Source organism: Rhopilema esculentum, chromosome 11 (genome assembly GCF_057945365.1).
Source record: "Rhopilema esculentum isolate cy_ngs chromosome 11, ASM5794536v1, whole genome shotgun sequence".
Classification (NCBI taxonomy): Eukaryota; Metazoa; Cnidaria; class Scyphozoa; order Rhizostomeae; family Rhizostomatidae; genus Rhopilema; species Rhopilema esculentum.
Window position 1 is genome coordinate 11429062 of NC_142825.1, and position 27507 is coordinate 11456568.

At 35.5% G+C, this 27507-nt stretch overlaps 2 protein-coding genes across 4 annotated transcripts; one reads left to right on the top strand and one right to left on the bottom strand.

The window, feature by feature from the left end:
* Positions 1 to 5: 5 nt before the first annotated feature.
* On the top strand, positions 6 to 4906 carry LOC135693308 (uncharacterized). Its single transcript, XM_065211749.2, has 3 exons — positions 6 to 2268; positions 3640 to 3809; positions 4668 to 4906. Exons 1-3 carry the CDS (start codon positions 2189 to 2191, stop codon positions 4904 to 4906), a joined length of 489 nt encoding a protein of 162 aa, XP_065067821.2. The 5' UTR covers positions 6 to 2188.
* Positions 4626 to 27507, bottom strand: LOC135693306 (ribitol 5-phosphate transferase FKRP). 3 transcript variants are annotated; one of them, XM_065211747.2, is made up of 18 exons: positions 27266 to 27507; positions 25252 to 25370; positions 24168 to 24227; positions 23640 to 23767; positions 19396 to 19451; positions 18380 to 18562; positions 17149 to 17201; positions 16092 to 16193; positions 15284 to 15386; positions 14846 to 14896; positions 14072 to 14132; positions 12549 to 12633; positions 11291 to 11361; positions 8627 to 8719; positions 8197 to 8323; positions 7235 to 7348; positions 6221 to 6342; positions 4626 to 5575 (listed from the first exon to the last, which is right to left on the bottom strand). In XM_065211747.2, the coding sequence occupies exons 2-17, from the start codon at positions 25358 to 25360 to the stop codon at positions 6230 to 6232; spliced, it is 1509 nt and encodes a 502-aa protein (XP_065067819.2). In that variant the 5' UTR covers positions 25361 to 25370; positions 27266 to 27507; the 3' UTR covers positions 4626 to 5575; positions 6221 to 6229. The 3 variants fall into 3 exon arrangements, with proteins under 3 accessions (XP_065067819.2, XP_065067817.2, XP_065067818.2); XM_065211745.2 differs by lacking the exon at positions 27266 to 27507 and adding an exon at positions 26924 to 27145; XM_065211746.2 differs by lacking the exon at positions 27266 to 27507 and adding an exon at positions 27013 to 27133.

The following is a 27507-nucleotide window of genomic DNA, read 5'->3' on the forward strand; positions in this document are numbered from 1 at the left end:
TATAAAGCCACCCCTTATATACCCTAAGAATAGAGTTCTAAAGTGTGACGTCATCAAAAACCTATTTTTACAATTTTTGAATTTTAATCACATAGCATAAAAGATCACCATGGAATACTTTCAAATATGCGAAATTACCCAGATATGTCTGAAATAAGTTGAGATATGGCTACTGAAAGATTTGAAGTTTGCTAACGAATCACTGTTATTTTGGCTCTGTTCATAAAGTTATGAACAGCGACCAAAATACAGAGGTTTGATGGGGAGAGAACCAATAAACTTGTGGCCATATCTCTGCCAATTCGTAACACACTTGCTTGTTTTTGCACATTTAGCGGTATTTCATGATACCTTTTCAGGTTATGGGATCCAAATTAAAAAATTCTAAAACTAGATTTTTGTGACGTCATCACTTTAGAACTCTATAGTACAATTTACAGAAGCTGATGCAATTGCAGCGCAATGATGCAATTGTCATGTGATGTCCTGCAATGAATGGGAACCCTGTGTTCTAACAATAGTCTACAAGAACACTTAGGCTCAAAATCACTTAAATTTAACAATAATGGAAGGCGTAAGCTTCAACAAGACTTGAATTTTTTATTTATTTTTGTTTTATCACAAAGCAAAACAACTCTTACTGTCATTTTCACACTATCTATATGTTTTGAAATACACTCACCCCTTCTGTGAGTAATTAACTCTATCATGTGACCCATTAGCCTGTGGTCCAGACAGGGTTTTTTTATAAGAACCAGATAATTTTTGCTGATCCTCGAAGTTTTCAACTTTTCGGTAATTTTAAGCTCAAATGTTTTTAAAATTGTTTTTATTTTAAGAGTGATTTTTTGCAAATATGATGGTATAGAAGTGATTTTGCAGTAACATTTCACAGACCAGAATTGAAAGATGTTTTAATGTTTATAAATTGCATAGTTTTATTCTGTTGAAATGACATAAAATGTGAACTGTTTTCTTTTTAAGTTTTTCATCTGAGGCTGAGCATGTTACACCTTGTTCTTATTTTTAAGGCAAGTCGAGCCTCGGTGTTCTTATAAAGTGTGTTCTTATAAAAAAGAGTGTATGAGCCAACACTCCAAGGAATTATTTTAAAGTGTCAAAAGGTTAAAATCCTTCTGTAATATTTAAAAAAAATTAAAAAAAACTAAAAATCTTACGAGTTTACGCCAAATAGATGTGCAGTAAATCTCAGTAGATCTAAAAATCTCGCAGAGATCACAATTTTAACATGTTGTAATTGTTAAGCAGTGATATTCAAAGACTTCGTTTTTTAAAATTATATTTTAAAATAAAGATTTCCTATCTTCAAAATCTGATATTTCACTTTGGCATTAGAAAGTGCCTTAAACAAACAACTAAGAGAATTCCCTTTACTCGCGCCTCTCCTAAAAAATGCTTTTTTGAAATCGAAATACAAACACCCTTCAAATTCCTATTCTTAGCATTCTAGTTTATCGTGAATATCACGTTTCAAATTTTCATTCAACGGGAGTCAAAATTACCAAGTTGTTAAGGTTTTAAGTCAATACCATTAAAGAATGTTCGGTATTCATTTGAAATTTCCCAGATTAAGACTGGATTAGGTACAAGTTGTCATTACTCAAGAATAGTAAATGAAAACTCAAATATAGTTTTTGAAGAAAATTGCAATTCTATGATACAAACCCTGTGTAATGTAACTGCATGATACAAAGATTTCGTAGATTGCAAAAAGAAATTTTGTTAGAATAATTTTCTCAACGCAATCACAGCCTCCGAGGAAGAAGGGGGTCGCTGGGGCATTGCCTCCAAATTTCATGCATTTTGGTCTTTAATTGTCTCCCATACTTTGCAATTTACGTTTGAGCTCCTGGCAAAACAAACAAAACTTTGCTGATAAACCTAGACTTCTGTATCATACTGTAATATTTCACGAGCTTTTCAATTACACTTCATCATAGCCTTAGAGGTCTGGAACTAGACTTGATTTCCCGCCAAGATTAAATTTCTCACGTCATGCACGTAAATACGAGAAGCTTCTCAACAAAAGCAAAAACGGCAAGTTTGTCTGGCAATTTTTGTACGTATTCTTTAAATTCAAATTGTTACCGAACATTTAATTTGTAATTGTGATTTTTCGGTAACCGCTAAAGCACAAACAGAAATTAAAGATACTTAGCAAAGAATAATGGACAAGCAACATAATTCAGAGAGTGTTGTGGCTTACGAGAATGATGAAGCTCCACCAATTCCACGCGACAAAAAGAGGTAAGTATTCAAAACCTAAAGAAAGTATAACTGAATTCAAACAGGACAATTAATACATGGCTTTTGGAATCGTGGCTAGCACTGCTCCCTTCAATTCAGCTGGGGCGCAAATTGATCATTGGGAGGGTAAAGGGTAGGACATTTCCGACTGACAATAATTTTTCATTTCGTAATAAAACTCTATCAAGCCTTTACTTACAGACCCTTATCATTTTAGGGTCTTGTCATTGCCTATCTAAATCGAGAGAATTCTTGTCAATAGCGTTATGTAATATTATTTTCTAACGTAAATAAGCACTGGAGTTAGGATTTTTCAACTACTTCCTAGTTTTCCCTACTTATTCAAATATTTTTAAAGATAAGAGGGTGTGTCATCCCCAGCACCCGGCATTTTTATGCCTCCAAGTCAGCAGTAGGAAAGCTTGGTTCATGCACGTTAGCATAGCCCGTAAGCATGAAACGTTTTTAATAAGCCTTTGACCATAGTTAACTGCGATGTTACCCCGCTGGTCAGCAGCCCCATAGTCCTTAAAACTAAAACTCTTGAAGAAAATTGCTTCACTTACTTTTTGGCATGCAAGGTAAAGACAGGTTTAATACATTTCATTTCATTTCATTTCATTTCATTTCATTCATTATCAATCAATCCTAAATACAATTCAAACTCTACAACTAAGATGCATTACAACACTAAGAACTAAAAACTAACAATTTTAAAAAACAAATGAAAAAAATTACTTTACGTCATTGGATGGAGCCCTCTAAGTAGGTAAACTAATCGAGAGAGAGCTACTCCTCCCCCCCCCCTCCCGTAAAAAACAAAGAACCAAAAATTATTTAAGAACAAAGGCAGTACATATTAACCAAGAACCAGATGAGTATCATGGGATAGGTCATATGTGTTTAATTAAAGTTTAGTTTTGTTAATATGAATCAAGAAGGTAACTTTTTAATTTTGAGCGAAGAATCACAGTAGAGCTAGCAACACGTATAAAAGTGGAAGAGTGTTCCAAAGTTTTGAACCAAAGTACTGAATTGTTTGAAGACCGTACATTGTAGTATTTTTAATAGACTTAAAAATATCGCCTCTTGTAGCCTGGCGAGTCTCAATTCTATGAACAAATGAATTTGTCTGAAAGTAATCATGAAAGCACGAAGGAGATGGCTTATTAAGAGATTTATAAAAAAAAATTAAGATGTTCAGGTGCAGCCCCCAAACATACATCAAGAGGTTCTGCCCCCAAACCAAAATATTGTAGAAGGCGAATCGGGCACAAAACCCCATGACTCTTTGCAACTTTAACTGGCACTAAATTTTAGTTGAAACTATAGTTGGCAAGCTAATTATAATTTCTAAATTATTGAAAATAGAGAACAAAAGGAATCGACGGAAGAGCAAAAAGATATTAAAACCAAGAAACACAAGAAAAATAGCAAGAAGCCAATAGTGAGCACATCTTCCGACCAACTCTTTGATCAAGCACAATCCTTGATAGCAGAAATCAATGACAAAAGGAAAAATGATTCTATGCTGTTGACAGGTAATTTTCAAGACGCCGTTTTTATTCATAGTTGTGTAATTATCATGTCATAATTCAAGATTTAAGTATGCCTATAAACTATATACTTTTGCCTATAAACATAACCTTCGCTGTACCAAGAAAAAATTGGCGTACATATTAAAATTAAGTTAAATAATAAGAATTTAATCGATTGACTTTAGAATAATATAGTTCTAAGGCAAACATCTAGTAGACATTATACAACAATGCCAAGTCAATGTCTAGACAACAGCATCAATAAGAAACATAGATGCCTCAAAAGTCACTTTCATATCCTACCGTCCCAGGCAAGACTTAGATTAATTTCCAAAATACCAGAAAAAAATATTGAATACAATACAATATTCCAAAATATCTTCTTTAAGTCGCCCTTATAAATATTAACTCCTCTCTAATCAATGTTGGATTAGAAGTTCATTTACTTGTCCTTTTATTTGAAACAGGTGTGGGAAATGTTACTTTTCAATCGGCAGAGAAAAAATAAACTTTTCTTGAAAATCTCCACCAGGTATTTTGATCAATGGTATATGACCCATGTGGAGGGGAAAAACAGTTATAAAGCGAAAATTATAGCGAATTAGGACAATTATAGCGAAAAAGATGAACATTGCCATTATTCTCGGCACGAGTTTCAAGTTCTGTCGATTATGGCCAAATAAGTATTTGATGTAGCCTAATTAGTGCTTGCTTTTTAGATCAACAAATCGTCAAATCAGCTACCATCTTGTACGTTCAGTGCATCATATCACTAATCTCAATTAATACTTAGATGTAGAAACAAATATAACACAAAAGTTAAGAACTTTCGTGAAAAGTGTTTAATATTTCTACCTACAGAGTTTAAGAAAACGATGGAGTTGCTTTTGGAGAAATGCAATTCAGCATTAGAAAGATCCCTGTTTCAAAGTTACAGCACGACAGGCAACATAATGCAAGAAAAACTGCAAGATTTATACACAACATTGGACAGGATAAGTACGAACATGAATCATTCACATTATAATCAGAATCATCAACTAGATTATTGGTTAAGAAGGATGTTTAAAGTGCTGACGAAAGAAAGTGGAAGACATTAAAATGAAACTATGATCAATGCTTAGAAACCACGGGAAACGTCCGTTTTGACTTTGCAGAACGGCACAAACAAGGGATTAGCTCAAAGCTGGCAAGATACAAGAAGGAGAAGACCTAAGTTTTCATACATTCACATCTTAATAATGTTCGAAATTTTTATACTATTCCCACACAGTGTAAAGCATCATACATGCTTGAAGCAATCCTTTCAATTGCCATCAATATGCCATCATAAAAAAATTCGAGAATTTTTAAGAATATAGTGAAATATAACATGACAAAACTTAAGAATTACAATGTATGTCAGAGTACACAGTAAACTACCATATATTTGTACACAGTTCCAGTGGTATTCTTCTCTCCCTCTTCAAAATGCTGCCTGGCAACAACTTTGAAATCAGTCATGTTTGTGCAATATGACCCTATCCCATACTTCGTTGCAAAATGTTCTGGGGCAGTGGCTTCAACTTTTTTATTTTGAAAAAGAAAACTGATAATTTTCTATAAGATGTATTTAGAACTTTTCCCAGGGGTCTTGTTGTGTATGAAAATCATGTCATTTATTCATTTCAGCAAAGATAGAGCAAGAGCTAGTACAATTCAAAGACGCACTTGGGTCCTTGTACAACGATGTTTCATCGGGTTGAGAGTCAACTTTGGTAACATCAGTTCTAGAAGAATGAAAAGTCTTCCCGTGAGACAATTATAACGCGTGATTTTAGCTACGAGTTTCTGTTATTGACACAGCCAGTTATACTTCAATATAAAACAGTGCACAAATTCTAAATTAATTGAAAAAAATCTAAGAAAAATTAAGAATTGTAAATGTAATGCAAGTTGAAATAATTGAATAATTATAATTATAACATTGTGTTTAAATTTAACTAATGAAGGGTTTAAGATACCATTCATTCATTTTGTTGACTAAACCATAACTTAGCAAAATAGAACAATTATTGAGAAAAATTCAAAGGATAAGCTTATTTTTGTAAGTGGTGACGGAAATTGAGATTCTTAGGCTGAGATATTAAAAGAAATCAGGCTGAGAAACTGAGAAATTCGAGTAAAGTATGAAATATCCTAAGGAACATATGTCATATTTTTCAATTTCACATCCTAAAATCTTATAAGATAGTGAGCAATTCTTAAATTTGGATTACAAAAAATTAGAAATGAAGCTGTTCTAAAAATATTTTTTAGCATTTCTGTAGCATTTTCAGAAAAATGCGATTAAGAATTATAGCTTATAGACATTCATAGCACAATTGATATATTTTAATGATGATTTGGCTTTTCATTCTCAAGCAAAAGCTCACCGTATCAACCTAAACCTTTCTAGAATCCGGATACTTTGGGTTTTCAATAACTCCTTGACCAAACTTGAACTCCAAGAACTTTCTGTAGTTATTCGGCACCAGAACATCCATACCCACGAAACCTAGACACAAACGGAGCACAAAATGAACAAACTGTTGCCAAATTGTGCAAGAAGGGAGTACCGCAGGATAGGCAGGATCTGTGCATCTTGTAATGAGTAACAATACTAAAGATATAAAGGAACAAAGCAATACGACGACGAGAATCCAATGTAATGAGACAGAATTTTCAAAATAAAATAAATTTAACGAATACTAATATTTCGCCCCGGCATAAAGGGCTTCATCAGAGTAAATAATGTTGCGAAATTGACGCATCTTACCTATAGGATATTTCCTTAGATTTTTCGTTAAAGCGAAATTCTTCAAATTTAAAAAGTGGCTTAAGCTGAACAAGATAGCAAGAAAGTATAGTCTAGAAATCCTAAATAAAGAATTTACTGACATGGTTACAGATAGATTTGCACAGGGAGCAAATGTGGGTATTTCCCTCTTTTTTAGTGACCCCGAAACAAGTCTGAAATCAGTTCTTTTTCATACGTCGCGCTACATTGAACATGAGTTGTACATCATAGTCAGTGGTTTCTAGATGAAATCCCTTAGTGCAAGATCAGGACGTATCCACTTTTTCCTCCAGGGAGCATTAATGCTAAGGAGCAAAGAGGAAGACCCAAGTGATATTGGGTTTATTGCCTTTAATCTTTGGCTGATATCAGATCTACCAAAGAGCAAAAATTGGGAAAGACATTACAAAGCGGTGTCATGAATAGATTTTAAAAATCTTAAATATCATAGCTGGGTTGATGTCATTTATTGGAACAAGCCAATTCTATCCTAGCAAAAAGCTCCTCCTCGTACGTGTTAATAGCTACAGTTAGGTTTGTAATATCTGCTAGATTAAACTCAAGTTCATTTGTTCGGACGTCATTTAAGCAATAACCGACATAAACTTACGCATTCGCTCTAACGGTTGCAAATACTTCGCGGGGAATTCAGTGTCTTGTCTGTGAGTCTTAAACCATGTATCTTTTGTCATGATTCCGTTCTTTTCGTAAAATGGAAAGATATCTACGGAAAAAAGTACTGTGTGAATAAAGCGCCAGAAGTTAACAGACAATACACATTGCTCGAAATTAAAGTTGCATATTATGTGCATATGCAACTTGAATTCAATTTCAAAAGAAAATAATCAGAGGATAACATCAGGGTGGAGACGGTTTGGGCAGTACAGCACCTTCCTGAAAGACCAGAAAATGCCTATATGCTTGAAAAGAAAGATCATGGACACTGTAATACTACCAGCGATGACATACAGAGCAGAGACATGGTCACTCACGAAACATCAGAGAGAGAAACTCGCTGTGACTCAGAAAAGCATGGAAAGATCAATGCTGATTATAACGTTAAAAGACAAGATCAGGAATGAAGTCATAAGATCAAAGACAAAAGTGAAAGCCATTACAGAGAAAGTATATAGGATGAAAGGTCAGTGGGCGTGACACCTTGCCAGAATGAGCAACAACAGATGGGCAAAGATAACTACAGAATGGACCCCGAGAAATGGAAGACGAAGAAGAGGAAGGCCGAAAAGATGATGGAGAGATGAGATAGAGAAGAAAGTTGGCAGCCTGTGGACTCATGTGGCACAAGATCGAAGAGCGTGGAGACAGCTGTGGAGGCCACCCGCCAGCAGTGGCGTGAACAGGCTGAGATGATGATGATGATGATGATGATTATGTGCATAAAACAGTCCACAATAAAGGCCGCTGGATAGCTATGCTACTTTGCGTTGAGATGGAATCAAAGAAATGCTACATGCCACAACACGTCTTCGCCACAACATTTGTGGCACGTTGGCGAAAACCGTGAACGTATTAAAAAGTGCTCTATTTAACACATTCGAGCCAATCTCTCACCAACATGCATATGGTTATTCACACTGAACTGCACCCTATAGAAATCCCCTTCTCTGCTCTTCTCCCAAACGAAACCGTCTTCGTCAACAACCTTCTTTCCTTCTTTGGCCTTTTTCAAATTTGGTATCTAAAACAATAAACATGAAAGTCGTAAATAGCTTGTAAAGATGATAAAAACTATATGGTAAAAAGATAAAAAGTAGATCACCATAGACCATCAAAAAAGCATAGTAGTGAACTACAACATACAAAGCTAAGAGTCCTACTAACACAACGTCTCCCCATATTTAGAAACGTCCATCTAAATAAACAAAGCAAAATTTGAAACTTACAGCCAATATCCATAAGGGACAATATAGCTTCCGGTATGCGAAAGGAAAAATCAAGATGAACATTTGCTTTACCATGTCTATATATGATGGTAACGTACTTTTGAAATATCTTTTCGATACATTCCAATGTCCACGTCGTAGTCCCATGGTATAATGTCGCCACTTCGAGCAGCTCCTAAAAGACTGCCACCCTGTAAATATATACCAGGGATTTCATTAGAAGCCGGCAACTGGCGAACGTCCGCCGCTTATTAACTGACATTTGCCGCCTACTTTCACCCTCACTTTAGTAAGACTGCGCAAATTTTAGTAAACTTATAGCCACCTACTTTTTAATGAGAGCCTTCTACTTAAAAAATTAATGACAACCCTGATATACATACACGCATTTGCATGTACGCTAGGAGCAGGAATGTTCGACCGAGGGGCGAGGGGGGGGGGGTGTGTGGGGGTATATGACACTCCCCAACTATGCCGTTCAGCAATTATTCAGGTAGAAACTTATGCATTACCAGATAAAATTCAAATCAAGAAGACCAAGGACAAAATGAACCAAAGATTTGGCAACCGTTTCTTGTTTATGAAGCATTTAATAGTTAATGTAATTAAATATATGACACACTCTATATGAAGATTTATATGAATAAACAGTACAGCAAGCCTGTACTGATAAACGCCCCTTTCATCTGGGTACACTACTTAAAAACAAATATAATCCCAGATCTTTGTCGGCACAAGGCTGTGGGACGACGCCCAGTGCAACAATGCTAAAGTTGGTATCAAACATTTTTTTCTTAGTTTTCTGACAAGCTGAGCTTGTCTTTTGTATGGTTTTAAACAACGAGCTGGCAGTCTTCTTCGAACATGCAAAGAGAGTGTATAACGTATAACGAAGAGCAGTGGTGTAGTGCTACCAAATAACAAGGGGGTATAGGAAATATTGGACGCTACGGGGGTGCATCCGGGACTTTTAGAGACACGAGGAGACAGAGGAAGAGGAAAAACTGAACTACCAACGAACTTTTGGTACTTTGTAAATTAAATATGATATGTTTTGTTTTGTTCAAAGAAAATTCGAAAAACGCCAGACGAAGAGTTTGATTTATGGTAGATTCTTCACGCGGCCAGGAGAGAATTCACTTTAGGGGCTCTTGCACAAAATGTTGCAAAAAAACAATAGCAAAAAGTAGAAATTTCCCAATTTTCGGCATCAACAAAGGGGAGGGGGGCTAAGCCTAGCACTACACACCCGAAAAGACCAACATAGGGGTCTAGAAGCAGAAAAAGAAATTCCACAGTCGAGTTGCACTGCAGCAAAGATTGTTTTACAGTCCGAGAAAAGATACGTCATAATCAAGCCGTAAAAAGGACTCCACAAGCTTTTTATCACTGCAGCACCATCTGTTGCGCAAAACGAACGGTCGCTCAGCCCAATCAAAAGGCTAAAAAGATATGCCAGAAGCAAAACAGGCGAAAAGATATGCCAGAAAAAAAATTAAAACAATATCACAGTTTTTGCCCCGTTTTTGCTGCAGAAAAAGATCATAATTATTGATAAATATTTAAATTCTTTATTGAAAATATATTTACAAACAGATAAAATCATTTCCGGCAAAAAGGCGTTTTTACAAAAATCAGATAGACTATTCCAAACATCCCCCCCCCCATAAAGACACCCCAAATAAAAACACCCCCCCCCCCATAACTCAACCGGTTAAAAGTAATGTTCGTATGTGTGCAATATCTTCATATAAACACAGCCAATGTTATTAAATACTGTTGACTTTTTAGAAAAGATAGAAAATACGAAAAATGTGGTGCGAGAATTTTTTAGGAAAAATACTTAATTCCGAGGTTTAAGAGATGAGTCATCTTTAACACCGTGTTATTCAAATGCGCTCCGTCGTTCGAAACATCGGTGGGCTGGCCAAGCAATTGTGGAGCCCAACCTGGAGTCCACCGGTTTCAAACTTCAGTGTCTTTAATCCTGCCCTAGGAGCTACAGGGGTGAACATTACTTAGTGAATAATCTATGTGCTGGAATGCAACTTGCAGCCCAATTTTAGCTACCTAACGCAGATAACTAAGTCTTTTTAAACCTTTTAGCAATATAATTTCTACAACTTCAGTTAGATAGGCACGTCAGCATAAAAACTGATTTTCAGGGAAAACACAAGAAAGAAAATTTTACAAATTTAGCTAGCTTTAGATAGAAAATAGTTTTCTAATTTTTATTAAACTCACCATATGCAGCTAAGCTCCTTTAATGGTGTGCCATTAAAAGAGGCAAAGATGAAACGTTATTGAAAAATACAAAGCTGCAAACGGGAAATTATTGAAAAGGAACGGAAATTGGTTTAAAGCACATATGGATGTTAACTTCAAGAACATTACTGACCAAATTCTATTCGAACTAAAAAGATTGAAAATACAAGATAAAGTGATGGCTCCATGTGTCTTAATTTGTGAATAACTAATCAGAAAGCTTAAATAGCGGCTAAAATTTCATATTTTTTGGAATAAAGAAGATTTCAGGGATTCTGAATAATTTGATAATCTGGAAAATTATCTAAAAAGACTTTACTGCTAACACCGAAGATAATTAGATCCACTTCAAAAACAGCATCTTATAACGTGGGTGGCACGCATTTTTTAAATATAAAGCACTTTTGACTCTATACAAAAATTATAAAAACTGAATTAAAAGAGGTGTTTTTCTGCACATTAGTGTATGCTAAGGATTGCATTATAGGATAATTTACCTCCAGCCAATAAGGAATATTGTAGACTTCAAAAAAATTCAGAACATGTTTAGTAGTTTCCCTAAGGTTACCTGAAAGAAAAAAAATTCAACAGCTAGAATAGCATACATCCTTCCCATTAAAACCTATCGACAAGAATACCAGTTTTTTCAAGATTTACTGGTACACAAACAAGTAATTATAAGTGGTCTTTAAAGTGCACTTGAAAATTGCAGAATCCAAAGACAATGAGCAATAAAATTGGGTCAAAATTAGTTAGCTTAGCATTGATATAAGGTTTTTTCAGGTGCCACCAACCTGAATAGCGAATGATGGACATAATATTCGTAATAAACTGCGCACAAATATCTATTCATGTTGGTCCTTTACAGAAATCCTTGAATTTACTATTGGAAATATTGGAGAGGCAAGTAGGTTAAAGGAGAGATAATCTATTCGAAGAGCTTTTTCAGCAAATGTATCAAATCTTTAGAGACAAAAACCCATCTCTCAAAACCACACCCCCACACCCCAACTTTAGGGCATTAAGTGAAAGTTTTAACAAAGTCTGCTGCATTCTCTCTTGTTTCCCCATTTTGAACATGTTCTGAATCTCTATCCTATATTAGCCAATTTCAATCTTTGGTGAAAAAAGGCAGGGAATGGACCATACTAGACGATTACAAATTAGTGTTCATTAATGCATGAGTTGCACTTTGAATGATATGCTTATATGAACTAAAAATACTTGCAAGGCGTTTTGTGATACAGAGCTAGCACTAACTGCAGTTTATAAAAAACCATATTTGTTGCCAGGCATTAACCTACGTTAATCAAGTCAAGAGTCCCCTTTGCTCGGATCGGCCATAAACAGATGGTGTTGAAATTGTAAACTCCTTCCCTCCAAGCTCATTGTTGAAATCTTTGCAGGTTAGACACTTATACCCAAGTTTGGGGCAAAATATTGTACTAAAAATGCATAGTAAACCCGCGTGTTTAGCATTGGTTTCAACACATGCGTACGGAATGCTAGATAATTGTCTTACATAACCAACTTATTTGGAGCAGGAATTGTGAATGCGTAAGGAATACTGGATACGGTAGAAACCAGTCATTTAGTTATAAATGGAACTAGAGGAACATTAAAGCACAATTTCAAAGGGAAAAAATCCGCTACAGCTTCAGGTTAGCTTGTGCCAATCTAGTTACTCAATGCTAGTTTGATGGAACTTTAGAAATTATAGGGCTTAAATTCGTCATAAAAATTGCGTATACATACGTAGACAGCAGGGAGGTGTCCATCTGCCTTTATAGATAAATGCAGCAACATCGTTAATTATTGTTCCAAAACATCTCTGGGTGTCCTAAAATATTCAAAACATTACTTACTCCGTTTCGCCAAAAAATTAACAACGATCTTTAAAACCTAATTCGTTTTGAATTTCTATTCCATTTGTTACTGGAAACCTTTCGGGATAAATGAATAGAAAACTATAAAATGTCTCAAAAAAGGGAAGCTCTTGTTTTGAAATTCTTTAATGAAAAATGTAAATCAGTTATGTGTCTTCTATCTACAAACTGACATCTGCTACATTTTAATAGAAATTCATAAAAGATGTAATAACTGAAAATGATACGACAACAGGTTAGCATAGATATAACGAACTAAAAGTAATGGCACTAAGAGTTATGCTGTTTTTAATCACATAACTTGTCTATTGCTCTTTCTACAGGCTTTAGTTACTGCATACTACAAAATCGCATTAAGCCAGTGCGAAACTTGGAGAAGAAAATTAGAACTGTCCTGTTCTATTCATCAAAATCCGTACAGCTCTGCCTATACGGGGGCATTGAGCCCTTTATGACAGACCGGTAAACTGTCACCATCATTAACTTTAAAAGCTTATTGTTTAGGGCCTTGAACCATTTCGGAACGGAGTAATTCTTGAAAATAAAAAGAGCATACTCGTAGAATAAAATCCCCTGAGCTCTCTAAAGTGTATATTGAAAGAAGGAAACTATCAAAGGCACAAAGGATTTTTTGTTTAAACAATGTCGACAAAAATAATTTAACATATATTTATTATAAATATATAGACTTATTGGCGGGAAATAAGTATGACATTATGATTAGATTAATTGACAGAGAACAAAATGTTTTTTACTGTTAATGAAGTTATTGTCCTGAAATTCATAGGAAGTGCTTCAAGTACTGTTTGTTTGTACTGAATGTTTGACCATAAGGTCCATTAAGGGCTGGATATGGGAATATTTTGACAAGTGTGAGAAAGAAAACATTGTGATAAAACGACAAAAGAAAAATAGCAGATGCTAAAGACTCGAGACAAAACAAAACTAGATAGCCGCTGACTCGACCCAAGCGCCGGTTACTAATGGCAACTGTAGGATGTTTTTGGTCACAGAGAGAGGCCTGCGTGTCAAAGAGAGGCCTAAAAGCATACATTACATTAATCTTAAGAAACCGCTAAGGAAATTAAGGTAGGTGAGATCGAGTTAGTTTATTTGAGTAATCATAAAGTCTGTGAAGGTGGATTAAAACGTACCAACCCGGGAGGGTGGGGTTGGCATCGCTCTAAAAAGATAACATTAGGTGTCTGAAAAGGTAATAGAAACTGCTAGCTTTTACCGCAAGTGAAGATCCTTGAGGTTTGTGGATAATAGTCTAAGATAGTTATTCAATAATCACATCAGGTTGTGAAGTCTCGTAGTAAAAACTAGAAGCACGTCTGTATGTAGAACTGGCGAAAAAAGCAATAATTTATAAAAGAAAAATATCACTACCTTGGTACATCCATACCATTCCTCAGACAGATCCTTTTTAATAACTCTCTTTATTCCAAACCTAGAAAATTTCACATGGAGTGGAACAAGAGTTGCTATTTAGTTACTTATTAAAAAGAAGTAAATAATTACATTTGCAGCAAAAGCTATTATCTTGATAAAACCGACGTATTTTTGGATAATAAGCTATAGGGCTCTTTTGTGATACTACCTATGTCACATCACTAATTCTTACGTTATTTCATTGTTCAGAAATCTCTCAACTTCAAGAAGGCGATGTTTTTGCAGTTCATCAAACGCTACAAATTGGTTTCGTGCGGTGAAATTTGCCTGGTATAAGTTTCTCATGAAGGTTGATCAAAACCAAAACCTTATTCGTACTTCAATATATCCTTTTTCGAGTTAAGTAACCTTGATAGGTAGTTAAATATGATTAAATCGTACAGACGAGAGTATATGTTTGAACGGTGCCTTTTGAATGGTAGCCTCTTGAAAAATCAAGTATCATAACATTAACCTTCAATTAGCCCACTATCAATCACGCATTACAAAAGCCCATTGTAAATGAAACACCGTACACAACTAAACATCTCTGCTCCTGTTCTGTAATTCTATCACACTTCTACAATTGGTCTGAAATTCAATAGCAACATGGTTATTTCTGTGATTCCGTCTATTGTTGCATGTTTTGTCTATTTCAAAGGCTTGCCTTGGAACCAGAATCACCCAAACAAAAATTTAATATAATTTCAAATGGACTTTCGATTTACTCACCTTCTAAAAAGATCTTTGTTGTGACGCTTGACGTAATTTTCATGCTTCCAACTGAAATCAAAACAAGCCTAAGCAACACCGTGTCGATTTGCCCCGACCCAGAGTGAGTCATAGCTTCTCTAACAAATAGACTTTAACAAACGCTTTATATATTGTTCAAAATTTATTAAACATTTAATCGTTTCTGTAAAATATACATAATAAGTATTACAAAAATTAATTATCCAGTTTTCCTTATTCATCATTACCCCTAAATTCATTACCCAGCTAATTCGAATTTTTCCCACTCCAATTCTTGAATTTCAGAACAGTTCTCGATACTAATTATTGAGAACTGCCCGTTTTATAGGCGCCCAAGAGTAACAGAATCCTTTTCTGTTTTCTCGCTTTTCAATTTTTCAACTATTTCTATAGATATATTTAATGATATATACAAACCTGTTATGATCTGTAGCAAAGAGTCGCTTGCGTTGAAAAAATGAAGAGTTCTCCTTTAGAAGCTTGACCTTCCAATTTCTTAGAACAGCCTGGATAAATAAACCTGAAAAAAGAAAAAGGAAATCTGACTGATATGTCCCATTACAAAATGGAGAGTCAACTGCCAGAAGTAGCTTAAGTTTAACACAAGTAAATAATACATACGAAGGTGCAGCACCTGTCAAAGATTTGGGGAACATGCAATTTTATTTGCTTACTCAATGGGATCCTGTGTTGTCATTTATTATAATTTGTTTAAAGCAAATATCGTCGATTTTTCAGATTTTGAAGTGTAAGATGCGGCCTCGTGCTATCCCTGCACTTGTTTAAAAAAACGCGAAAAATTATTCGGAAGTAATTCTGTCCCTTTCAAAATATTTTACACCAAGTCCAAGGAGCTGATACAAACGATACATATAAATAAAAAGATAAAATGAAAAATATAACCAGAGCCTTTCTTTACAAAAACAAATAAATTTTTATAAGCCTGTTCATACATGCTTTCGTTTCTAATCAGATTCACAGACTACAAAAAATTAATCTTTAGAAAGAAAACTTTCTATTTATTTTTCAAAACTACAGAGTTATCACAGTAATCGAAAATTTTAACTGAACATTTTTTCCCATTTTGATCAAGTACATCTCAATATTTTGATATTTTCCAGTATTCCAAAAGGAATCCAAAAGACTTTCGAAATACAGATGCAAAGGGTGGCACTTCATGGAAAGCAGCAGGGAAAATCGGTAGAATAATAACATCTAGGTTTACCTTTTAGAAATGGTCGTACGAACAACGACGTGAATTTTTGTAGCTTTGAGGTTTGCATAAGAACAGCAACTTTCCCATCGACCGATTCACATGTATTGCTGTCTGCAAAAACAAGAAACAAAAACCATGGTAACAAAAAAGAAACCCAGGACCTTTGCTGCAATCAACCCCCGAATATACTACTAGGTATGGTGCCTGTAAGAAACATCATTTTGTTCAGTGCGTTAAGCAAAAATCTAGTCGAGAAAAGAGGTACAAAATCGGATGTTTTACCTCTATACCAGATATTTTTGCGTTTATGACAATGCAGAGATACAAAGAGGCGTAATTACCTCTTTTCTTTGGGGGAGAGTGTCAAAGGTTTTTAGCCGAAATTCTGGAAACTGGCCAACAAAATCCGACAGATGATGGCTGGCTGCCTGATATCAGTACTCTATTACAATCAGGGACATTTCTAAACTTGTATTGCCTGTCATAACCAAATTTTCACTGAGATTTTGACATCAGTTCTCTGTTAAAAAAAGGCATTGGAATCAGCAGGTGTCCTCATATCCAGAGAAAGGCCCAGGACACTGCTCGATAACCATAGCTTCCGAATGGCTAGGCCTTCGTAATCATCTGGTCGTCCAATGTAGGACATTTGTTAATCAAAAGGTTAAAAAAGCTCAATTTATCCTCATCAAAATCAATTTTGTAAAATTGTCCTCGTCAAAAGCAACATACAAACTTTGCTTCTACAGCAACACAGACAAATGTTAAGCTGGTTTTCGCAAGATTGGATTGGTGTTTGTTTTTTAGATACTCAGAGCAAAATTTCATTTTTTGTGAGCTCTGGGTGTTCAGCATTATCGATATGGGCAGTAAAACCACTCTTTAAGGGAAACAATATTTCGAGGCTTAAGAAGACAGCTTTTTCTAAACCATTTTTTCCAATTAGCCCATTCAAATAGGTTTACTTGGTCAGAGAGAGTCTACCAGTCACCGAAATTTGTAACAAAACCATTAATTAAAATAATAAATTCATTTTTCAAAATAAGATATTGTAAGTAACCCTCACCTTTCTCAACTGGCGGCTTTTCTTGATGATCCGAATACTTCAAAGTCCATCGTCTACAAAATATCGACACATGCTCAATTTTGTTACTTACTTCTGAAGAATAAGTAAAATAAATTCCTTTCATTTTCTTTCAGGGATTCCCCTTTGTACAAATTGATCAATATTAGGAAGCAAGTGTAAATGCTGCAGATAAATTGAATCTATGAATCAATATGAATCTATGAATGTGTATCAATATGATTTAGTTAAAAAAAATAAGGACATAAATTAGAAGAGGTACTAAAAACTGCCGGAGCCTAGCAGAGTATATTCCCAACTTAGCCTACTGGTGCAATTTCTCACTATATTCACTTTTTCTTTCATTTATCATAAAATGAATCTTACAGCTAACACGCAGATATACAGAAAGTTAACTGTTCAGATGATGATCGAGAAAAAGAGAGAGGGGTGAGAGAGAGAGAGGGGAGAGAGAGAGAGAGAGAGAGAGAGAACGAGAGAGAGAGAGAGAGAGAGAGAGAGAGAGAGAGAGAGAGAGAGAGAGAGAGAGAGAACGAGATAGAAAGAGATAGAGAGAGAGAGAGAGAGAGAGAGAGAGAGAGAGAGAGAGAGAGAGAGAGAGAGAGAGAGAGAGAGAGAGAGAGAGAGAGAGAGAGAGAGAGAGAGAGAGAGAGAGAGAAGAGAGAGAGAGAGCTTTTGGCATTTTCAATATGCATGAAAGCAATTCAATTTGTTGCAATACCACCAATCAACAAACAGAACTAACAAAATATTTTCCAACATTATTGTAATAAAATCATTTTGATATTCCCAATGTAAATGTTTTTTAAAGATTTCATACTCAGAATCAGGCGAAAATTAAGTAACAGATAATCAGGGCCGCCAAGAGAATCCAGGGACCCTAGGGTAAAAGCCAAAGACGTGGCCGAAAAGCTAAAGCTAAAGACGTAAAAATCTTGTGATCACGCCCTCCACTATTGCCTTAAAATGCTTCCAAAATATTTCTTGCAATCGTTTGAAACATTTTACTGTTTTCTGGTATACGTTTGCTTGCTTAATTCAATTCTTATAATGGAATTCATTACTTTATGAGGCACCGAAGACGTTAAGGCTTGTGGGCAATTCGCCCCCTTGCCTCCCCCTCTCGGCGACCCTGCATATAACCACGAACAGCCTTGTCATGTAAACTGTATAAATCTTGCCGAGATGCTGAACATTGTAACTGTTCTCAGACCTGTAGTCGAAGGCTAACTTGTTACATTCTGGAACTTGTTCGTTCTGCCCTTGTGCACCAGCCGCAACTATAGGTGAACGACTTTCAGTAATGACCAGAGAATCAAGCATGCGCACGAGGCCAGATCCATCTCTAAGATGAAAGCTATCTGGCACAAACAATGTGTACTCTGTTCTGATGTGACTAAAAAAAGAGAGAATCATTTATCGATGTGAATATTATAAACAACTGCAAAAAGCCTATAAGCAAAGGAAAACATGAAAATTGATAGAAAAGTGCAAGATACAGCGCTGTGGTTGCAGGATTTTGAATAAAATGGGGCAAAGATTTCAAGTAAACTCTAATAAAAAAATCATTGAGCAAAGGATGTTAATAACAATTAAAGAATAACATATCATAACTACTTTTTGTTCTGAATTGCTAAAGTTGCTTGTTCTGGATGAGCAAAATATACTATTAACAATTCTAGCCATCACTATATAATTTCTGTAAATTCAAAGAACGGTATACGTTTTTATTGATTTATATAATAAGGAGAGACCCGGAGGTAAGCTCCAACAAGGCAACAAGTTGATTTTGTTTTGAAAGATCACAGGTTACAAGAAGACACAGCAAGAAGACAACAGAGCGTTTAAAGTTTGCAAGCTCAGGGAAAAAATTGTAATTTTGCGGGATGGTTCGTGGTATGGTAGGGAAACTTGGCAAGGGTAGTCACAGAAAGAGTTTCTGGTATTTCAGTCGTCTCAGGGGACCAAGGATAATATCACTGATTTCCTGGAAGCAATGGTCTCCTGTAAGACAAAAACGGGCAAATCTGGGTGATTTGCATGAGCTGGAAAAGAAACACTAAGCGACAATCACATAAAATATTTTCCTGGAATTCTCGAATTTCAACCATGCAGTACGGATTAAAACAAAAGTTCGCTAAATCTGTTAGAATTCGGTTCAAACCTATTGCTTTATTTATAAATTTGCCGTTATTTAGTAATGATGAAGTAAGTACAAAATGTACTCACGTCAAGGGTCGTCCTTCCGCTGCAGCTGAGTAAGGAGGCACATTCAGGACAACAAGCTAATAACAAAAAGAAAGAAAATTCGAGAAAGTGAATTTACAATGAAATTGCGAAAAAACATTTGAAATAACTGAGGTGACAACCTGACCTTATATTATGGTAGAAAAAATCAAATGAATTAATATGCAGCTGTACCTCAAGGCCTAATTGACACTGACTTAGATCTATTGCCGAAATATTTGAATTTCTAAAAGGGGTGATTGAAACATTCCGACTTGATGCCAGCTGATACTATTATGGATTGTGCAGAGTAGAGAAAACGTTACGGTTCTACATGTAACGATAAGGGTTCTTGTCATGACGGTGAAGAGCCTGTTGATAACCAGCTCGTTGATGGAGCGATGGGCTAGGCCAAAGGGCCTAAGCCCCGAACAAGGAACGCACAAAAGATACTCTTTACTAAATTGAATAAATATAAAATCCAAACCGTTACATAAGGCTGTGAGCTGGAGGAAGGTTATCCAACAATACAGTAGTTTCGAGAAAGGCCATTATGTAACTTTACATGAGTATACAAAGTGAGAGGAGTTTACCGTAGAACATTTTCTAAATAAAATTTGGTAGCGCAAAGTTCGAAGATGCCATAGAATAGCGGAAACATTGCATACTATTTTTTTTCTTCTGTCAAGTCCAAACCATAAAGGGTTTTAATTAAATTCCATTTCTTAGAAACTTTCATTCAAAAGATACAAACAAATTTTGAGGAAGGCAACTAGGGCAAAGTTTCATCCTGAGGTATGTTGATGCGTTTTTTTGCCCTTGTTATTATGAAAACGATTTTAGAATTTTTTTGATACTTTCTTCATGAGATATATGAAGAAGAAACGAAAGCTGAGTAATGTGTAAGTATCTTGCGTGCACCTTTAAGCCTAAGCTCAACTTGCGCAAAACAATTGTCATTGAAAGTCTTTTTGATTGACTGGCCTAGATCACAAGGACTAGGACGGAAAACATGCATTTCATGTGTAAATATGATGAGAACGACATAGCTATGTTGATATCTTGATTTCGATATGACAAAACCTTTCTCTCGATTTCACCTAAAATATTTAAATTTGGCTTTTACCTACATCCAGAGCTTTCACGTTCAGAAATTAACGCACGCGGCCAAAAACTCACGTGGTAAGAGTCAGGGGTGGCGCTAGAGACAAACCTTCAAGGTGCCGAAGTCTATATTCTCCGTAACTGCCGACGCTGGATGTGTATAAATTGCCGACAGAAAAAAAATTCGATTTGCCCCATATAGCAGGCAGGGCCGTCGCAAGACAAGCCTCGTTGGGGGGGGGGGGGGTGTGGAATGCAAATTTACCTGATTAAAAAATTATTGCCTGAAACTTTTAGCTGGTGTCACAAACCTCTGCAATACATTTTATCAATCTAACTCTGTATGATAATAACCGACTTTTCTAATAGTCTTGTCAAATCTCTATATCGGGACGGGCAAAATATATAGTTACTACCTGAGGCGGCACCATGGTTGCCGCCGAAAGGGCAGGAAAATTTCGAATTGTGATGCTTCTAGTTCCATGGAAAATGCACTCTTTTAAGCAGATTTCACTAAAGCAATCCTCCTAATCCTATTGAAAATTATTGTCTTTTTGCAAAACTTTTTACAGCAGATAAAAACAACAATTTCGCCGTGGTCTTGAAAAATACCAGGTTGTCAGTTACTTTTAAATTTAGATTCCTCTCTCCATCTTAGCATGCCTTATGAATGTTAAGAAAAATCTGGAGCTCATAGTGAATTGCAGTTGACGCTTCTACTGAGAAACTTTAGAAGAAATGGACACGAGGCACAATTTTACCTAAGATTGCTTGATCCTTTATTGATTTTATGACAGGAAGGTCTCTGAAATACCTAAAGCGTTTCTTCCACCGAGCGGATTTTACCTGAAATTTCCTATTGAGATACTATTGGGGTGGGTGTGACAACCCCCCAGTCGCGACGCCCCTGAGTAGCACCTCCAATGAAGGGGCACCGATATAGAGCATGTTTCCAAAAGCAAGCAAGCATATCGAGCAAGCAATAGAGCATTTTTCCAAAATCGTTTGTTGTGGGTGCAAAATTCTCCCTTTCAAAATTCCCCCTCCCCGCCCCCACTTTCCAACCTGTGTCGGAGTCCACGAGATTTTCTCGGCAATTTGTGCCTTGTAAGAAACTTAATGCGCAAATATTGCCTTTTGTTGAATATTTCTTCCTATCTACGTTGGAAGAAGTTAATCGACGGTTTTCTCTAAACCATTTGTTTGTCGTGAGCTATGCGGTGAACAATGCTATTGAAAAATAGTTGATGAAAAAGGACAAGAAGTGCTTTTTGAAAAATTTATTACGCAAAATGTGCTCATGATCGAAATGTTTTCATTGGCAATAATAATGTCTTGAAACGAAAAGAGAATCCCTTAAGAAGAAAATTCATTAAAGACTTTATTTATGACAGCGTGATTTTGCTGTTGTTAGGGTAAATTTCCTTGAAACGGTCCAAAACATGATCCAAATCAAGCATCTCTGCACGTTTCGCATGAATCGGCATTCGCATGAGCAGCAACAGGGATTTCAACCGAGAGGAGCACGATGGTATTGTGGGTCATGCGAAGGAGCACCATGAAATTAAGTCACAGCTTTCACGGAAGCGACAGGATATAATGCCACTATGATAGTAAAATTGCCGAAGGAAAGCCATTGAGAAAACCATAAACCAGCCAGTGCAGTTTTCTCCTCGATTATTTATGTCATTCAAACAACATGTAAACCGGGTGACATCCATCAAGTGCCGACGGTATTGAGAAAGCAAAAATTGATTGGCTGCCGACGGGGGGGCTAACAAAAATCTAGGGGGGGCTAAAGCCCCCCCCTTGCCCCCCCATGCCGCCACTCCTGGTAAGAGTGGGGCGCGCGAATCAAATTTATATGTTAACACGGATCAATAAAAAATTTTCTACTAAACCATTAAGCGTGACAGAACTGTTAATAAATGAACTGAATGCTACACATTGTATAGTTATGTTCATGTTTCCCTTACGAGTTATTGTGAAGGGTACTATGCGACAAAGAGAAGTTTCAGTGACTTTAGAAACGTGACAAAAGTTTCAATTCTGTTCAGCAATATTAAAAAAAACAGACAAAAATAGCTTTAGCAAATAAAACAAAAGGAAGGTCCCCTTAACCAACAAGCGATTAAACAGGCGATTAATAGTGTGTAAGTCCGTTGGAAAGCAGGCCCTGTTTCTATTACTCCGCTTTCGTAGGAAAACTGAGCTGAATGAAATGCTTTTGATTTGGGTTCCCATTGATAGGCTAAAAACGGAGACATTTGATAATGATGTTCAAAGTTATCAACCGAAAACAGAGTTGTTCGAAAACGAATCATTTTAATGGGAACAGCAAAAACGAAGTTATTGGAGAACGATCAAAATTTCTTATCTCTGTTATTCTCACAAAGATTGATTTTCTCTTCATAGTATGGAAGGAGAAACAGTAAATTGGAAGCTGTGCAGAAAGATTCTGTCAATCTGTCTTTCAATTTATTTTTTACGTCATTATGCAAAGCAACGCATTAACAAACATGACCCGAGAAAGAGAACAAAGGACTGTTTGAGATAGAAAGGTTTAATGTCTACCTATGAACAAGAACACAATGTAAATGAAAAAAGAAATACCCGTAGAAAACGCCAGTAAGTGTTACAGAAAGCAGAAGATCAAGTTCCACCTCTTTTGGTCAAGAAGTAGGGGTTTTCTAGAGGAAATACCATTTAAAATACTTCAAATGAGTCTGATTCAATACAAAGAACTTTTGCAGCTTGTTGCTCAAGTAAACCAACATCTCTGAGCAGACATTTGATTAAAATATGAGATTGTTTTACATGAAGTGAATTACTGGGTTAATGTCAAAATAATATAAAACTGATTGGTAAAAAAGTCAAAAGTTACAGATTTTGCAGAAAAATGTTGATATGTTATGAAAATTAATAAATAGGAGCTGATTTGGTAACATAATTTTTTTGGGATGAAAAAATCTCTTCAGCACATGCTTTTACAATTCAAATTTCGTGCCACATACCACAAATAGGAAATCCATCTAGATGTATATTTGGAACTACCAAATCTTATCATTACTTTTAAATAGCAAAAAGAGTTACTTTTAATTGAAGACTACAATTAGAATGAATGCAAGCCTTCACACAAATACCTTGGAATTGCCAGCCGGGAGATCAATTGGTGGATAAGGCAATTCATCGGATACAACAATGATATTGATAGCTGGGTGAAATGCCAAAAAAGATTTCACTGTGTTTCTGATATCATTTTCAAAATGCTCTGCAAGGAAGCAAATTTCATTAGCACAATGAAGTTAGTTAAAGATTTTTGTGCATCTAACTTGTTGTAAGACTTTTCCCTATTCTCTTTATCTACATGTAGTATCCAGCAATCATAGGAAAGTTGCGATCACCTGGGAAACCTTGGTACAGGCTCCTCAAGTAAGTATTCCTTTAAGCCATTATGTACTTATTTCAGGTTTTATTATACACAGACAAAAGACAAATAAGATAGGTGTCCTATTACATCTTCAATGTTATGTTAGCACCACTGTGTCTGTTTAAGTGTTTATAGCATATTTTAATCTAAGAAGAAATTTTCAAAAAGACTAGGACTAAAATAAAGAAAAAGGGTATAAGTACTACTGAGCTTAGCTTCAAATAAAAAAACTTATGCTTACCAAAGTCATATATCACAACAGTAATTGTCTTATCCACATCATTGCTTGATTTTTGAAACTCTACAATTAAAGACAACATATTACTGCTTGCTTGTGTACTTTGCAATTTAGGGGGTAGAATATGATACAATGTTTCATGCTTATTGAAGGCTGATCATCAGACAATTATTGTTCGCTGAAATATCCAAGAATAAACAGTTTCAACAATATATACCATCCTACTTTGGAAATCAAAGGATACCATATATCAATGAAGAAGTTTAGGATGTAATCTTTGAGAAACTTCAGTCTGAATCTTAAGACTTGAATTATAACACACCAATCTTTTTAACTATGTTTGTTTAGTCTGGAGCATCTAAATTCTTATTTGTTAGCCAAAACTATCCATAAAAAAGGAAGTCCTGATCAAAATTCTGATTTAGGCTTTGAATAACATAAATTTAACAGAAAAAGACATTTCTAGAGAAAAATAAATTGAAAATGCCTGCAATCAACAAGAACAAAATTTATTTCTTGAAGATGGAAAATAAGAAAGCAGAACTGCTGTTATAATACTAAAATCACATTTAGAAAAACTACTGAGATTAACTTCATGATAGTTAGAGATCTGAAAAATAATGCTTCAGGCAAGTACAGCCCAAGCATCATTGGCCAAGAAATTATCTCTTATTTCCCTCTCTCTTCCTGTCTGAAAATTCCCTGTTAGAAATGTTTATTATCATTTCAGGTATAACAATTCTTTATCTTGGTGTTTTTCTGGCCTGAAAAGCGTTGTAATAGCCAAAGTGAGATAAAACACACAAAATGGTTGCCTATGCCTATCTGCGCAGTTACACTCTTAAGTATGGACCTTGTCAAAAATTTATTACAAGTTTGATTCAGCATTGAAGTTAAAATTTTGTGTTGAGGGCAAGTGTCACCAACTTTCAGAGTTTTACATTTAAATAAACTTTTTCTATTACATTTCCTTTAAATAAATATCTGTGATTTTCCAGGCATTTTTTAGTTTGGTTGAACTTGGGAGGGAACAGATGGCCCAGATCTGCAACAATTTCAATCAATGATTTTGTAGCTAAATACATACCTTGTTCTACTTTAGGCCATGATTTGTTGTTATTAATGAAATAAGCAAGAATTGCAAGATTCACCAATATGAGTAATAACAACACACATTGACACCTTGAAGGCTTCATTCATTTGCATCTGAACAAAAATAAATAGACAGAAACAAATAGAATAAAAACTATCATATATTTTTAGAGACTTTATAAAAATTATTTAAATTTGAATAAAGTTTTTAAGCTTATAAAAAGCTGCTATAAATGTGTGCCTATAAGGTAATACAAAATTGTGGTTACCATGGAAATGGCTTTGAAAAAAGCAAACATTTAGTAAACAAAAGCTTTTCGTCTGAGTTTAAAACGTCAGAACATAGAACGAAAACTCTACGATAGGAAATATATATACCCAGTTGTGAATCGGAATATATGCTGATGCTTTAAATTCTATGTTCTGACATTTTAAACTCTGAAGAGTGTCAGTCGAAAAACTTTAGTTTACTAAATGTTTGCTTTTTTCAAAGCCCATTTTCAGGTTTTGTACCATCAAAAGATTGTAACCGTGAAAATAAAAAATGATGTCATAGCTATGTAAAAGGAGGGAGTACAATCATTTCCTTCACTCAACTTTTTATGTACTCTACTGACCACAAAGGCTGAAGTCCAAACTTGCTTCCCTTTATCTTTGATTAGGCTCCCACCTTCAAATAAGCCCCCTTTGAATAAGGTAATGGTCAATACAAGGTAAAAAAAATCTAAAAAATCTGCAAGAGTTAATTAACACAAATCAGATCTTTTTTGTGTGATGCTTCTCTTTCCTGCCTGTTGGATCTGATGCTGATTCAGCTCAGGGATGAGTCTGAATAAAAAGTTGCTATAAATCTAATACTGTAAAAGCTCTTCTATTAAGCCCCTCCTTATCAATCAAAAACTTATAATAAGCCCCCACTCTCTATTAAGGCCCCCCATTTGTTGTCACTCTTTTTAGCATTTGTTGTCAAACAAGAGAAACATGCACATTTAGTGGGTCTCTTAATGGGTGTGATGATAATAAGATTGAATGCATTAAATACAGCCCATGTAAAGACTTACTTGTGCGCCTAGCTTGGTTTTTTGGAGTTAATTGTGCACAGAAGTTAGAGATGGACTAAGCAAGCCATTCGCAGGTTTTGTGTATGTGAAAAACTATGAGAAGACCGGTTCAACAAAGTCCTGATATAACAAACTATTTTCTGGTTCCTTTTAGAGTTCGTTATTTGGGATTTCAATGTATACAAAAAAGTCCTCTATCTATTCAACCCCCTTTAAGAACATCACAAGAGTTGGTTTCATATAGTTTGAGCACTGCATGTACAAAACTTTTAAAACTCCACTTCATGACGTGAATATCTCTTTTGTTAAGAAACTGTCTTTTTAATCATTTTATCACCAAACTCTCACTTATCATTTTATCATCAAATGGAAGATGACCAAACTCTTTGATTTATTCTGATCACGCCCAATATTTTCGAGACACACCCATTTTATCAAATGTGCAGTGAAAATTCCAAAAAATTATCTGGGGTGTGGAGCTGCCATACTTTCCATTAGTAGGGGTACTGGACCTTTCCATAAAATGAATCTATGTCTGTGGATTTGGCTAACACTAGAAATATTAAACAATGTGCCGGGCACACAATCTGAATTATAATTTCATACCTTTTCTCAAAGCGAACCTAGGTTAACAACACTTTATTGAGCAGAACACCTTTTCTTAACGTCATTGGACAACAAAATATCAACCATACCGGATCTCCAAAATATTGTACCATACCATCCGCCAGATTTTAGGCCCTACAGCCTCCTTTTCAGTAAATTAAATTTTTTCATTGACAAGTTTTCTATTTACGTTCCTCGTTTGGTTTGACACGACCATGGACAGGGACGAAAATCCCATGGGTGTAGGGTTACTTATTCGCGTAAATTTTTCCACTCCCCCTACTCCCTTAACAACATCACAAAAATTTGACAATGTAAATGTTCACATTTTTATTAATATACCTATACAAGGAAGTCTTGATATCTTCTACTAGGCCTATACTGCCTTCCAGGTCGAGAGGTTACTGCAGATCCTTGATATACCTGAGGGGCATTCCTATCATAATATACCTGAGTCCTCTTATACCTGAGAAAAAGGTTCTGTACTTGGTCCTCTTTTTCATTAATAACATATTCATAAACCTAAATCAAGCAAACTATGCAACTATGCTGATGATAATGCCATTTGGATTGAAGGTACTGAT

Coding starts and splice junctions, on each gene's coding strand:
- LOC135693308 (XM_065211749.2), top strand. CDS start 2,189: ATGGACAAGCAACATAATTCAGAGAGTGTTGTGGCTTACGAGAATGAT. Junction 2,269..3,639: donor ATTCCACGCGACAAAAAGAG/GTAAGTATTCAA, acceptor TATTGAAAATAG/AGAACAAAAGGAATCGACGG. Junction 3,810..4,667: donor TGATTCTATGCTGTTGACAG/GTAATTTTCAAG, acceptor TTCTACCTACAG/AGTTTAAGAAAACGATGGAG.
- LOC135693306 (XM_065211747.2), bottom strand. CDS start 25,360: ATGAAGCCTTCAAGGTGTCAATGTGTGTTGTTATTACTCATATTGGTG. Junction 14,897..15,283: donor TTTGCTACAGATCATAACAG/GTTTGTATATAT, acceptor TTTTGATTTCAG/TTGGAAGCATGAAAATTACG. Junction 6,343..7,234: donor GCAACCGTTAGAGCGAATGC/GTAAGTTTATGT, acceptor GTTTGTGTCTAG/GTTTCGTGGGTATGGATGTT.